Source organism: Pelecanus crispus, chromosome 6, assembly GCF_030463565.1.
Source record: "Pelecanus crispus isolate bPelCri1 chromosome 6, bPelCri1.pri, whole genome shotgun sequence".
Lineage (NCBI taxonomy): Eukaryota > Metazoa > Chordata > Aves > Pelecaniformes > Pelecanidae > Pelecanus > Pelecanus crispus.
This window is the reverse complement of record NC_134648.1, coordinates 29444830-29458067: the sequence shown is the minus strand read 5'-3', so window position 1 is coordinate 29458067 and position 13238 is coordinate 29444830. Positions and strand designations below refer to the sequence as shown.

At 47.0% G+C, this 13238-nt stretch overlaps 1 protein-coding gene across 1 annotated transcript; it reads right to left on the bottom strand.

Annotated features, from left to right (window-relative positions):
- Window positions 1–5033: 5033 nt before the first annotated feature.
- Window positions 5034–12663, bottom strand: PACSIN3 (protein kinase C and casein kinase substrate in neurons 3). The gene is made up of 9 exons (XM_075712545.1): window positions 12610–12663; window positions 12021–12177; window positions 11024–11259; window positions 10456–10611; window positions 9739–9914; window positions 8797–8917; window positions 8185–8321; window positions 6774–6934; window positions 5034–5149 (listed from the first exon to the last, which is right to left on the bottom strand). The coding sequence occupies exons 1-9, from the start codon at window positions 12661–12663 to the stop codon at window positions 5034–5036; spliced, it is 1314 nt and encodes a 437-aa protein (XP_075568660.1).
- Window positions 12664–13238: the final 575 nt, after the last annotated feature.

The following is a 13238-nucleotide window of genomic DNA, read 5'->3' as shown; positions in this document are numbered from 1 at the left end:
AGGTGGCCACAATGTGTAGAGGGGATGCAGGGCCACTGGTGAGACAAACATCTATAGGATTGTGGATGCAGCATTCTTTAGGAACTGTGTGGCACGTGTGGGGAAGCCCTGACGAGAATTTGAGAGAAAGAGCTAGTGTGGTCACAGCTGGGGGCAGTGATTGTTTTGGTGTCAGCCTCCTGCTGACAGCAGGAACAATAGCTTCAGGAAGGAAAGAGGTAGTGAAGTCAAAGGGGGAGAGTGCAGCATCTGGGAGATGACTTCCAGCTGGTAGGAGAGAAAGGAAATGCAGGAAGGAAGGGACCACAGGATCTGTAAATAGCTGGACCCAGTGAAAGCGCTGGGACTGAAGAGGAGAGATTATGGGCCTCCACAATAAGGGGGAAGAGGTGTTGACCACCACTGCACTGCTTGTGGAGAAAGGAAGTCTCAAGCAGCAGCTGTAATTGCCTTGAGAGACTGATAAACCAGGAACCCCTCCCTGCAAGCAGGATTACTGGATGACAAAAACCAGCACACAGTCAGTAAAATGGATGTGCTGAAAGCAGCTGAGATGATTTGGCCTGAAATTTGGTTTGGAAAAGTTCACTGGAGCCATGCTGCCTAGTCAAGATGTTCCAACAGAAACCCAGCCAATTTCTTCCAGTTACAGAGCCTACCCCATTGCCCCCTGCCTCTCCCTTCAGCAAGGATTTGTTCATCTTCTCCAGAAATATCTTCTCATATTCATCTTCTTTGGTCTTCTAAGAACCTGGGTAGCTTGGTAAACAGTCTCATTCCCTTGCAGCCCCTGAGTTTTCCAGCTCCTTGAAGCCTGGACCTGGGCAGCAGTGCAGCACTTGGTTGCAAGTCTTTTTCTGTTTCTTTTCTTTTCTTTTTTTTTTTTTTTTTTGGTGCAAGGTCCCTCTGAAGATACTTTGCCTCATATCGTGCAGCCTTACTATTCTTGCTTGTTTTGCACAACCTTTCCTGCCATCCTGTAGTGTGTATTTTCCAACCACATTTCCATAGGTCAAGGTGGAGTTTGTGGCCCTGGCTTTGTCTCAGGTTCAGCCCCATGACCGGTCTGCAGCCAGTCTCTGTGCCGTTACCCTAGAAGTGATCACCTACTGGTGAGTGGAGTTTTCAAGACCATTATAACTCCAGCACCAGCTTTCTTCACAAGCAGAGGGGAATTTTGCAGCCTGCTGCCCATAAGCATAGTGGTAGCGGCTCTAGAAATGCAACTGAGGCAGCCCCAGTTTATGCACAGCCTGCACTTCAGTCAGGGAGAACCTGCCTGAAATAGCAGAGCTGAGCTCCACGCAGCTGTGGCCTTGGGCTGGATCTGCAAACAGGGCAGGACTAAAGGGAGTGCAGGACAGTTTTGTAACAGCTCTGATGGGTCTCCGTGCAGGATTGCCACATACTTGCACCTGCCTGAGCGCTTTGTGCCAAGCAAACCAGCTGCAACAAGGACACAGGGGATGGGGAAGTGGAATGGAAAGTAAACTGAAGCCCCAATGGCCCCAAGCTCCAGGCAGGGCTGCGGGAGTGCCACCAAGAGTTATGTGCTAACCGCAACTCTCAGCTACCATCACGGAGCACAGCTGTCCTGTGGGCTCTGTGACCCACAGTTTGCCTACAGGGAGAAACATCATTAACGGGTCGAGCAAGCTCAGCTGCTGCTTTGGGGAAATGGGTGTGATCCATCATAGAGAATCTTTAACTTCCTCTTCCTAGAAAATTCACGATCAACAGGAAGTCCAAGCTTTGCATTCTACTTCAGAAATTCTCTTCCAGGAAGATGTCAGAACCAAATTAATATCTGCCAACCACAGATGTACAAGTATTCCACAAGGAGTGGCTTTATTAAAAATATAAAATATGACTAGATAACGTTTTCACTGTGTTGCCCATCATGCACAGAGACACATCTGTACATTTTTACAGAAGCCACAGGGGAAGAATAGCGTTTGCTGGCCTTCTGGAATTCAGGCACAGCAATTAGTTCATGTGTGCATCTCTCTGATCACACACAAAACTTTTGGCATGGCATGGATGACAAGTTTCAACTAGAGCCTTTGTGGTTAACAAAACCTCATTTGCTTCTATGGAAAACTAAGTCTCCAGGCAGAACTATTAGTTTAATGTAAGATCATTAGATGTGTTTAGTGGTTTGGTTTTCCTCCCCCCCTGCCCCTTCCAGCTGCTTCTTTACTACACAGGCTCTTTTACTAATCCATTTGGTTTTGGGTAACCAGGACTAAGTGCTGTGCCAAAATTTATAAGGTACTGTCCAGCCAAGCAATTCTTCATTCTCAATGTGTTGTCTCCTGTCCATTACTTCAGCTCTTGGCAGGAATTTCTGATGCGCAAACATTCCTTTAGGGGATTTATTCACATAAGCTGCAGTATGTCACTATTTCTGTAAACCTTCAAGCAGCCCACTATGATCAGGTGGTTGTGTTTTCCTAGGACAAACAAGTCTGTTCAGACTTTGTCCTGGGGAATTTCAGGTTGTTTGTACTGTAATCAGAGGTCCAGTCCACTGGACATTTCTGTCCTCATAGCAGGTTCTGGCCACACCTAACTCCATCCCTAATTATAGCCTGACTACAACGCAAAAGAGGAGTATTTTGACCTTACACGAAAGGCTAGCATTAGTGTTTGAAAATATCCAGGCTAACAAGGTAAATTTCAGTATTCATTATAGCACATCTTGGGTCATTTTATCCCTGACTGTTTTTGTCTCTTATCTCACAAGCCTGGCAGGGATGCTCTCTTCACATTCATGTGTGTTAGGACAAAGCAGCAACAAATCATTCAGTTGCGGGTCAGCAAGTGGAACACTCGCAATTACTGTACAACACTGATGATACTTTACCTGGAACATAGTACTGAAAGCAGAGACTAGGTCTTTAAATAAATCCAAGTGCTTATACACCGACACCTCTAATTGCATGGCATAAGCTTAGAGGTTTCTTCAAATCTTGGACCTAGAATAATAGGTAAATTCATAGCTAAATCCAGGAGGTTTTAATGCCTGTTGCTTAGATCTTTAATTGCATTTTGGGAATACTTTCTTTTTTCTTGCAAAATGACATCACTGATTCAGAACAAAATGCTTTAGCCTTGTTCTTTTGGTTTGCACCCCCTCTCCCCATTCATGAAGTACAGCGCTAGGGATACTTTGAGCAAGACCTTTCAACAGCTGATGAATTTTTGTGGTCTCACAAAAGCACTAAATAGCATCAGTCTCAGATCGCTTTGTCCATGGCATTTCAAGGCAACCAGTGTGCTGTAGAACATAAATTTCTGCTCTGTCTGGCAGGCAAGCAACAAGATGCTTGTGATACTTTAATGTGTCGTGAGTTAACAGCATTTGAATCTGTCTATCCCCACCTCCTTTTCAGTCTGTGCTTGTTAAACATCCATTTTGGTTCACTAGCTGCTGTTAACATTCTGTGGTCATTTAATCCCAAATGCTAACCTATGACTTCAGACTTCCTTATCTTTATCACCCCTTTTCCAAGCAGCTCTGAAGCAGTTCACCCCAGTGTGGCTGGTGGAGGCTTGACTGAGTTTTGTGAAGCTGACTTAACCAAGTTCCGCACATGTGCTAACCCAGAATAAGAATTTCACTACAGAAGGCTACTGCAAACTCACAATGCATCTCAACAACAATTTCAAGCAGATGTAGTAAGAAAACTGTTTTTAAACTAGTGTTTGGGGGTTTTTGTTTTGTTTTTCCAAAAACGGTAGCTTTTCCTTTTTTTGTTCCCTCAAGATCTTGGGCTTATCCTGTACAGAATGTGTCCATCAGTCCTCATGTTTGAATACACAGAGCACTAGGATCAGGACCCCACTTTGTCTCAGCAGCCTCAGAGGCTTTCAAGGGCAAGACAGACAGGTCAGATAAAGAGGTTTGATAGGTCCTCCCTGCTGAATGGCACTTAACAACTAGGCATAAGTACCCCTGCAGCAATTCAGGTCCAAAAGAAGAGTTCTCCCTCTATGGCTAATGTTGTGCCAGCCAGCAGGTAGCTTCCATACTCTGCTACCCTTCATCACAGTGTAGGGGTCTTTGGCAAAGCAGAAAGTGCACTTCTAGCACATTTAAGTCAAGAATATGTAGGAGAAAAAGAAAAACATCTCTGCTGTACACTGAATGTTCATGAAGGGAGGTATAGCCAAAACAATCTAGAAGCATTAGAAACCCCAACACACTAGTGCATTTAGGGGTCCTAAGTAGAACAGCACTGGAATATAGCTGCCTGTTTTGTTAATAACAGCCTTCAGTATGTGTCAAGGCCCATTCTAGTTCAGGGAACGTTGAGGCAACTCCAACCTGCTGCCAGACAGTTCTGTTCACAACTTGTTAGCCTGAACAGCACATCCTGCAAGATAGAAGCCTTTCTCCTGTCCCCAAGGTATACTATCATTCATTCCTGGTGTTATCCCAATAAGTCTGGAGGGCAGTGGGAAGGGACATTGAGGTTGTTGAAGCTGTATCACTTATACCAGCTGCCTTACCCGGGGAGCCAAAAAACCTGCAGGTGAAGGACACTGAAGACTTCTGACAGATGTGAGAGAATAAATAGATTTGTGCCACTCAGCCTGATTGAGCCAAAAAGAAGAAGCAGTACTAGAAGTTCCCTATTGCACTGCACATCCAAAGTTCCTTGAACAGGAAGCTCGGGGGCAGGGCCAGACCCCACCACCCTATGGATGCATGTCTCCTTTCTCTGTTTTGAAGAGATGCATGTGTCGCTTGTCTCCCTTCACTTGAGTGCAAGTCAAGAGTTCCCTTCTGCACTCCTACACTCCTATAGTGCTCACAGTCAGAGAATTCTTTACTCATCCTTGTTTATTTATTAGAAAATCCCTACAGGTCTAGGCGTTTAAAATGAAGCATTAGTTACATGGAATACGTGCCCTTCAGTCCAGAAGTTGCTGGATATACTGCAAAGGTGGATTGGGGCCAGCAGTGACCCAGTGACCTCTGCAGGAGATGCTGGTATGGCTGTGAGACACTAGCAGGGCAGTAGCAATCATGATCCAACCTTCTCAACATAGTTAGCAGGATAGAGTCCAACTTGGCCAGTGAGAAGTCGGCCCTTGCACCAGCCCTGCTCATCTTCCTCGCTAATCTTCATTAGTTCCTCACCTAAAAGCAGAAACAGTCATTAGGAAACAGCCTTGGGAAAGGTAGCATGGCATTTTTCCCTGCCTCAGAAGAGCTGGTAAAAAAGCAAGACCTATTGGTCTGAATCACCACACTTTTCTCCCCTTATCACACTCCGTATCATACTGCACAGTTTAATCAAAGCCAGAGTTACTGACCTCTTCAGTATCTATGCTCAGTACCATCCCCTAGGCCAAGGAACTTAGAGACAGACTTTCACTTCTGCTGTTCAGCATCAGAAATATTTGTGCCCTATATTTCTGCCTGCTTTCCTCCCCCCAGAGGAATGTGCTTACAAGCCAGAGAGATCAGAAGGATCTCAGAGATTTCTTTCTCAGTGGCTCCTCTGTAGCAGGTGGGAAGGAAATGTAAGAGGCTGCTAAGCTCTGGCTGTTAGGACGCAAAATGACTATTCCATGATGGAGTGTCTGGTTTGGCCAGCAAGGCATGGAATCAACTCATTTCTCAGACTATGACCAGGAAAGGCTTTTAACCTTCCCACACCTACTTTGGGAAAGGGCAGAAAGGTCCCCTTCTCCACCAGTAGAAGATCATAGTTCTGCCAGGGAGGGAGGTCTGACTGCATCAATAGGCACATCCCACACTGGCAGAGGCTCAGAAAGTAAGTCACCTGCTGTTAAGCTTAAGCCCTACTGGTACATGCAGCTCAGAGCAGATTCAAAAAGGGGATGACTGAAGCTAACCAGTCATGCCTCATTACATCTGTTGGGTAGAAAGAGAGAGCAAAGAGTCAAGTTCTAGAGCACCCATATTGTAAGATATTTTAAAGCAACATGTTAGCATTAGGAAGTTTACTAGTACGGTAACACTGCAGCATAGGTATTAGCCTCAGGCATAAGCCCCTGCTACTGAAGGACTTCAGTGCCTTTTAAAAATGGGTGTATTTGAGAGCTATAGCACAGAGATATCATGTAGGACTCAAAACAAGCAAGATTAGAGACACTCTCAAGATCCAGATGTCCTCTTGGAGTTGGAGAAGATGGCACGTGCAAACTAAATTTAACTGAAGGAAGAAAAGGGGAAGTGTCCGCTCCAGCATTCTCTAACACTCAATCCTCTGCTGCAAGCCAGGATCTCCACTCTCAAGATACCCATTTTGGGCAACAGTTTGCACAGCTGTTTTTTGCCAGTTAAACTCTGCCTTCAATAGTGCACGTCAGTCAGCTGAGCCTTCTCCCTAAACATCTGTCTTCTGATTACTTCAAAGGACAATCCAGACCACCTATGTAATTTTTCTATCAATAGCACAAGGGAGAAGCATTTAATAAAGTCTCAAGATACAATGCAGAATAAATGCCTTCAGAGGAGGCAGGAAGGATCCTTTTTACCACTTGGGGTCTGCTCTCCCTGCACTGTGACCGAGGCCCAGGCAGTCTCTTTTTATGTGGCCTCACTGTCTCTTATCTAGAATAGGCTGGACTGCCCAGTGTATCATCCACCTTAGAGGAGCTGGCAACGGCTCAGGCCAGGGGAAGAAGAATAAGTATCAGTCTTTCAAGGAGACATCCAGTTCATAGAGTGTTTCAATCATTGTCAGCCCGAGTGAGGACAGCAAAAGGTTAGTAAGAGATTAGTGCTTCTGTACCTGCTTTAAAGCTCAGCTCATCAGCCTCCTGTCCTGTGTAATCATACAGCGCTCGTACCCGTACACCTGGTACCTTTATGTCCTCCTCATGCCCGTTGGCATCCAGGCACTTCTTGGGAGTGTCCTCATCTGACCACTCCGAAATGTCTTCCTTCCCTCCGCTTTGTACGTGGAAGGAGAGAGGGGACAAAATGGTTGTTAGTACTCATCTTTCACCCACCTCCTCCTGACTCATGCACCACCCTGACACCGCCCCCCCGAGACTGCTATGCTATAGAACAAGGAGCAAAAGGCCCAACAGCCAAGTGAGGGTGAACAGGGAGGAGGGATTCCAGGATATACTAGATTTGATTAAAAGCATCCAAGCATTAGAGTCCTGAGGGCCAGGAGGGTAACTCATTCTCAAAGTATTTTCACACATGCACACTCTTCATGACCTCATCCTATTCTAGCAGACCTTCTCACACAAGGAAGGCCAGTCCTAACTGGAGAGTCTAGCTGTGTCCAGAGTTATTACAGCCAAGAATAAGACAGACAGGAAAAGCCACGTCTCCCATCCCAAAGAAACATGTCTGGAATGCCATTTTCCAAGTCAGGAACAAGAGCAGAGGGGAAGAGCAGCAGAGGACAAGCACCTGGAACCCAAAAACCCCTGAAGAGGCTACATTCCATACTAACTTCACATGGGCAGGTGCCCTCAGGCTGTCATAGAAGAGGCTGTTCTGCTCCTCTTGATAGGAAAACCTGTAGATTGGCAAATAGGGCCCCTGAATCCAATAGACTGTGAAATACAGTAGTGGCCTTGAGACATCTCTATATCCCAATGCTTTCCTGCCCAGTTCACTTAGGCCAGAGTTCACCTTTAAAGCAGGATGGCTACTGGAACTATAGGACATGAGTCTCTTCAGCCTCTCCCTAATTCTCCAGCTTGCTTCCTAGCAAGGGAAGCAGCTATACCCAGACTTGTCAGGTAGTACTCAGCATCATGCCGGGGGCAGGGGGGAAGGAAAAAAAATCTGATGCCTGCATTTAGGAAACAGTACAGCTAACTGGCAAAGCTGCCAGTTCCCAACTCTTCTCACCCTGTCTTGAGAAGAAGAATAATTGGGGAAATGCATGCCAGAATCTCACACAGCATTAATCTGACCAGGCCAGATCTCATCCCTAGAACAATCTTTACAAGGATGGCACCTGGTGAGGCAGTACATGCTAGACACACACACACCACCAAAGGCGGCAGCTACCCTAAACCCCCTTTTCTACCCTGTCTCTTCCAGAGTGGCATGGGCAAGGCTGTGGACAAGAGACAGGAAGTTAAGGAAGAGACCATTCTTATCAATCCAGCTCATTCATGACCTTAGGCAGGACTGTACTTTTCCTAACCTGATATATCCCAGACTTCAGCCCCTACCTTTGCCTTGTCTGCAGAGGGGTCTGAGAGACAACGCCATCCCGTGTAGGCAAAATGCTGGTCAGCGTGACATCATCAGCCATCTTGCCACTCTTCTCCTTCTTGGTGATTGGCCGCTGTGTTTCGAGGGACCATTCCTGTTCAGGGAAAAGGAATAACAACATCAAGCCACTCAGATACAGAAGCTCCGTGCATCTTTTCTGACCAATACAGAAGGACAGAACACCAGGTCATACTGCAGTTGTGGCTGGGCTGGTCAGCCAAATAGCCTTGGTGCCATAGCACACTCATTCCTGTTGAATCCCAAGGTGCAACAAGAGGGGCTGTGAGAAAATTATAACAGGAACTTGTCCCAAGGGCCTGAGCACCAAATCCTGTTCTTTGACCTTGCAGCTAGATGGCTAGAGCATTTGAAGTTTAGCAGGGTCACATGTGTCCCTTTGGGCACCAAAGAGCTTGTAACACAACAAAAATTTTAGAAGAGCTTAACATCCTGAGCCTGCCAAGCGAAGACATGGCCTTTCCAACACAAAAGACTAGCAATCCACCAATTTCAGTAAAGCAGCTAAGTGTTTGGAAATAGTAATACTACACTCCAGAATGCTACATCACCTCAAACTGAGGCCAATTCATTGCCATGCCTGGTCCATGAGTATTGCGCCACCACTTCAGGTCCTCCTGGTTGTCCGCAGCCATGATGACTTGGTAGAGGTCTCGATATAATGCATGAAAGCTATGACCAGAAACAGACAGAACCATCAGTAACCAAGTCCCTCAGCAGTTTCCCAAAAGCCAGACAGGAAAGAAGAGCTTAACCTCAGGCACAATTACATAGCATCCAAAGTCCCACAGGATTAAGGATGCTAGAGCAGCACCTGTTCAGCCCTAGGAAACAGAGCCACCCTTACAAAAGAGTCAGCCTGGCAAACAGGACAGGCTTGTTTGGTGTGGCCCTGGCTAACATTTGCCAACTCTCAGCACAGCTCATCAAATGAGCATTGAAAGAGCCTGGCATTCTTGCACACAGACAGGGAGATGGCTCAGATCTGTCACCTCCACCTTAAAGTATAGGAGCACAGAAGACTTTTGGCTATGCCTATTTCCCCCATTACTTAAGGGCAACTTGTGGACTTATGGTTATCATTCTCTCACAAAAGGTCTCTTTAGTCAGGGCAGAAGGAGTGTAATAGCTATAGATACTAGAAGGCAACAGATCCGCATTCCTCAGACGGGGATTACATATAGCAACATGGAAGCATTTCATAGAATAGAAACACACCCACAGAACAGTACTGGACAGTAGCAGAAGAGGAAGGGCTCAGAGGCAGAAAGAATCCTCTCTGGGGAGCCTGGTGCTATCCAAGATCAGAAACACCAGCACTGGTCAATCTAAAGGGACCAAATGCCAGTTCTCAGACACACTTGGAAGGGGAAGGAGCAAGACCTGCCTGATGCAAGCAGGCAGTTCCCTTTCAGACACCAGAACTGGCACCCCTCACCAGAGCCCAGGGCACCCCAGGCTGGCAGACTTCCCTCCTGTGTCAGGACTGGTACCTTTCACTGGTGGAGAGGTTGAGATGCTGGTGCAGATTCAGGAACATCTCCTTAAAGAAGCACAATCGCTTAAGCTCTGCTTCCTGACAGCCCTCAAACACTTGCTCCATGTCCTCCATGTAGCGGGGATTGTAGCGATTCAGCTCTTCCAGCATCTTCTCATATTGATCCTTGCACTGTATCAACCCAGGAGGACAGCAATGGTAAGGTGTGTTGCCTTGATGTTAAACCAGTGACACTCCCCCTGCTCTGGCTTGGGACTGACAAGCTTTTTTCCCCCCTGGACTGCTGAACAAATAGACCACAGAAAGAAGAAATCCCACAGCTGGTATCCCAGTCCATTGCTCTCCTAATATTCTTGCAAGTTCCTTGTTCTTCCTTGCCACTCTCTTCCATAGAGGGCCCTCCACACTTTCAGTCTTGTGGGCAGGCAAACCAGTCACTTTTGGTAGCTAAGTCTTCAGCCCTGTAGCTCCCACCCCCTGCACCAAAATCCCTTACTTTTTTTTTTATTTACTTAAAATTACATCTTACACAACACCAAAGATAGAGAGACCTTAGTCTTAGTTACTGAAGTCTCAGTCTAACTTGCTAAAACCTCAATGGGAAGTCACACCTCCTTACAGCAGGAGCTATTTCGCTGAGTGACATTACAACCAGTGCTTTTTCCTCGAGAGGAGGATCCTGGTGACCCACATCCATACAACACATGCTCACCTTCTCAGCCTCCTGAGTACACTTCTCTACACGCTCCTGCAACTTGCGCAGCTGTTCCTGTGAGACAGATGAGTCTGCCTTGGCATGGTTCTCCCTTGTATGGGCTGTTTTCTCCTCCTTCCGGGCTGCATGATAGTTTTTCTTTGAAGTCTCCACCTGTAAGAGGAGGATGCAGAGAAAGCCATGATCCTGACCATATCAATCCTCCATTATTCAGAGAGGGCACATTAACATTTGTTACAGTCAGCAGCAATGGTTTCAGGACAACCTAATAGGAATGCCAATTTGGCATTTAGTAAACCATGCTCCAAAGGGAAGAGGTACCTCCAAATGATGTATTTTTCAGTGCTCACCTGCCAGGCAGGAATACAGAGCCTGCTACCAAAGTCTTCCCCCATGGGAAGGAAGCTACAAAACCACCAAGAACAGTAGACCATCAAGACATCCCTCCCTCTCTGGCATATTCTGCTACTCTGGCTAAACCCAGTTTGTTTGCCCAGTGGCTCTCACAATCAGGCAGCCAGCTCGAATGCCCTTATCCCTCCTTCCCCATTCACACTTTGCTCACGTCTTTCAGCTTCTTCACCCAGGGCTTCTGGGCCTTGCGGAACCCATCCTCTGCCTCCTTTGTCTCCTTGAAGCCTCCAATCATCTGCTTGTGGTAGGCCTCCTTCTGCCAGGCCTTGATCTTATCCGAGTCTTCACCAGCCAGGTGGTTCCGGACAGCTAAGTGAATTTCACTCAGTTTGTCTGCAGCTGTCAGGAAGGCATGCCAGGCCTTCTCCAGAGTACCATACTGTGGACCTGCAGGAACAAGCACCAGAGGGGCTCTTACTCCTCCTGCCCACAGAAGGGAATGCAGATTCTTTTCCTCCTACACATATCTATCAGTATGGAGTCACTTCCTTAACTCTCCCCCATCACACAAGTCAGCATTGACTGGTCTCCACACAGCCCCAACAGGCAGCATCTAGACTGGCTGTTACAGCTGGCCGAGATGGTAATTTCTTTTGGGCAGCCTCAGCTGTCCCAGATGGTGCCTGCTAGGAGAAAGTTTCTGTAGAAAATTCTCTTCACAGGTCTGGCCTGAGCTTCAGGACAGATAGCAACACTAGTTCATGACTGAGGCTAAACTTCTGCTTCACAGACCAGTAGGTCCTTTGGGACATCTGTCCCACTGTTTCCCAATACTTTGTTAGATGCTATCAGTTTGAGCCCATTGCCATGAAATCACAGCATTAGTAGTTATTCTCTGACTGGAGGAGGAGAGACAGCCAAGCCATCCTTAAAAGGGGAGATCTGCAGCTTGATTTAAGACTTGCCAAACTAAACAGATACTTTTTTTTGTAACCAAACACGTGACAATGCAGAAAACACCCCTCCAAGTAAATCAGAGGACTGGCTACAAAAACACACACACAAAAAAAGACACCCAAGAAAGTCACCCCCTTCCTGGAGAAGGGAAGCCTGTCACCCAAGGAAACACCATCACCTCAGTAAGAGATAGCACTCAAGGAAGAGTGCAATGATTACATCCTGTTCCCAGTCTGACCTGCCAACTTTACCTTTCTCCACATTGGTCCTCCACTTACGGGACCACTCTGTTAGCTGCTGGGCATAGTTCTTCTCTATCTTGGCTCGCTCCTGGAAGCAGGAGATTAAGTCATTGCAGAGCCGGTACCCATCATCCACACGCTTCACTGTCCGCCTGTAGTTTCCAGCCTGAAATTTCACACATCATCATCATAATTTATACTGTACTGACTTTCATGTTCCTTCAGGACAGACAGCAGCAGGTCAATCATTGCACAGGGAGGGAACACAGGCCCTTCTGAAGCCAGCAGCTGGGCTCAGGCCCTTCTCTGGCACTCTCAGGCAGGCACAGCAGTGGAGGGAAGAAGCTGAGATGCTTTGCTTGCCTCTCAGATCAATGTCAGCTGAACAAGGAACTCTCATTCCACAGCATCTGTGGAGGAAAGGCGCACCTCCTCCCTGCAGTAACACACGGCGTGTTACTGAACCTCCCCACAGTTCCTCCCTTCCACTCCCCAAGAGCAACATGTCACCCAGGAACCTGAAACTCAACCCCCTAATTTCACAGATTGAAAGTAAGAACACATTCCTCTCTCACACACTCTGATTATCCTTCCTTACCTCCCAGAAACTGCCCCCAGGAGCCTCCCCGCCAGCATCATCTTCTGATGACATCACCCCCGTTTTCTTGCAGCAGAGAATTTTTGCAGATTTCAGTTAAGCTGAGAAGAGAGAAAAGTGATTTCTAACATAGCACTGGCTGAGCCTTTGCAGAGAGTACAGTTCACCATGACTTGGAGCTGGAAGAGCCCAACTTACTGCCCTGCAGGCAAGTACTGGCATCACTGCACCTCCAGCAGCAGACGGCCAGATCCAGCAGAAATGCCCGGAACTGACCTGCCTCCTCCCTCCCTCCAGACAGAAGGCCTCCTTGGCAGGCCTGTAGCACATTTGGAAAGGATGTTGTAGAAGACAATCTTGCCAAACCTTGGCTGTACAGATATTGGAGATGATAGCGAATCCAACACCCTTCAGCAGCACCAGACATCTCTGCAGAGATTCCTTTCTTAAGCAAGGCCCTCAAGAGGGTAGCAAAAGCTACAGAAACTGAGGTAGCTAAAGCTATTTGAAATCTGCCTTGAGAGACTTTAAATAAGTCTTCTGTCAATGGAGATGACTCCAGCTTCCCAGTATGACTCAGGATTATGGGATTACAACAACTGACGAGAAAAAAAAAGGCTGAGCAGTCA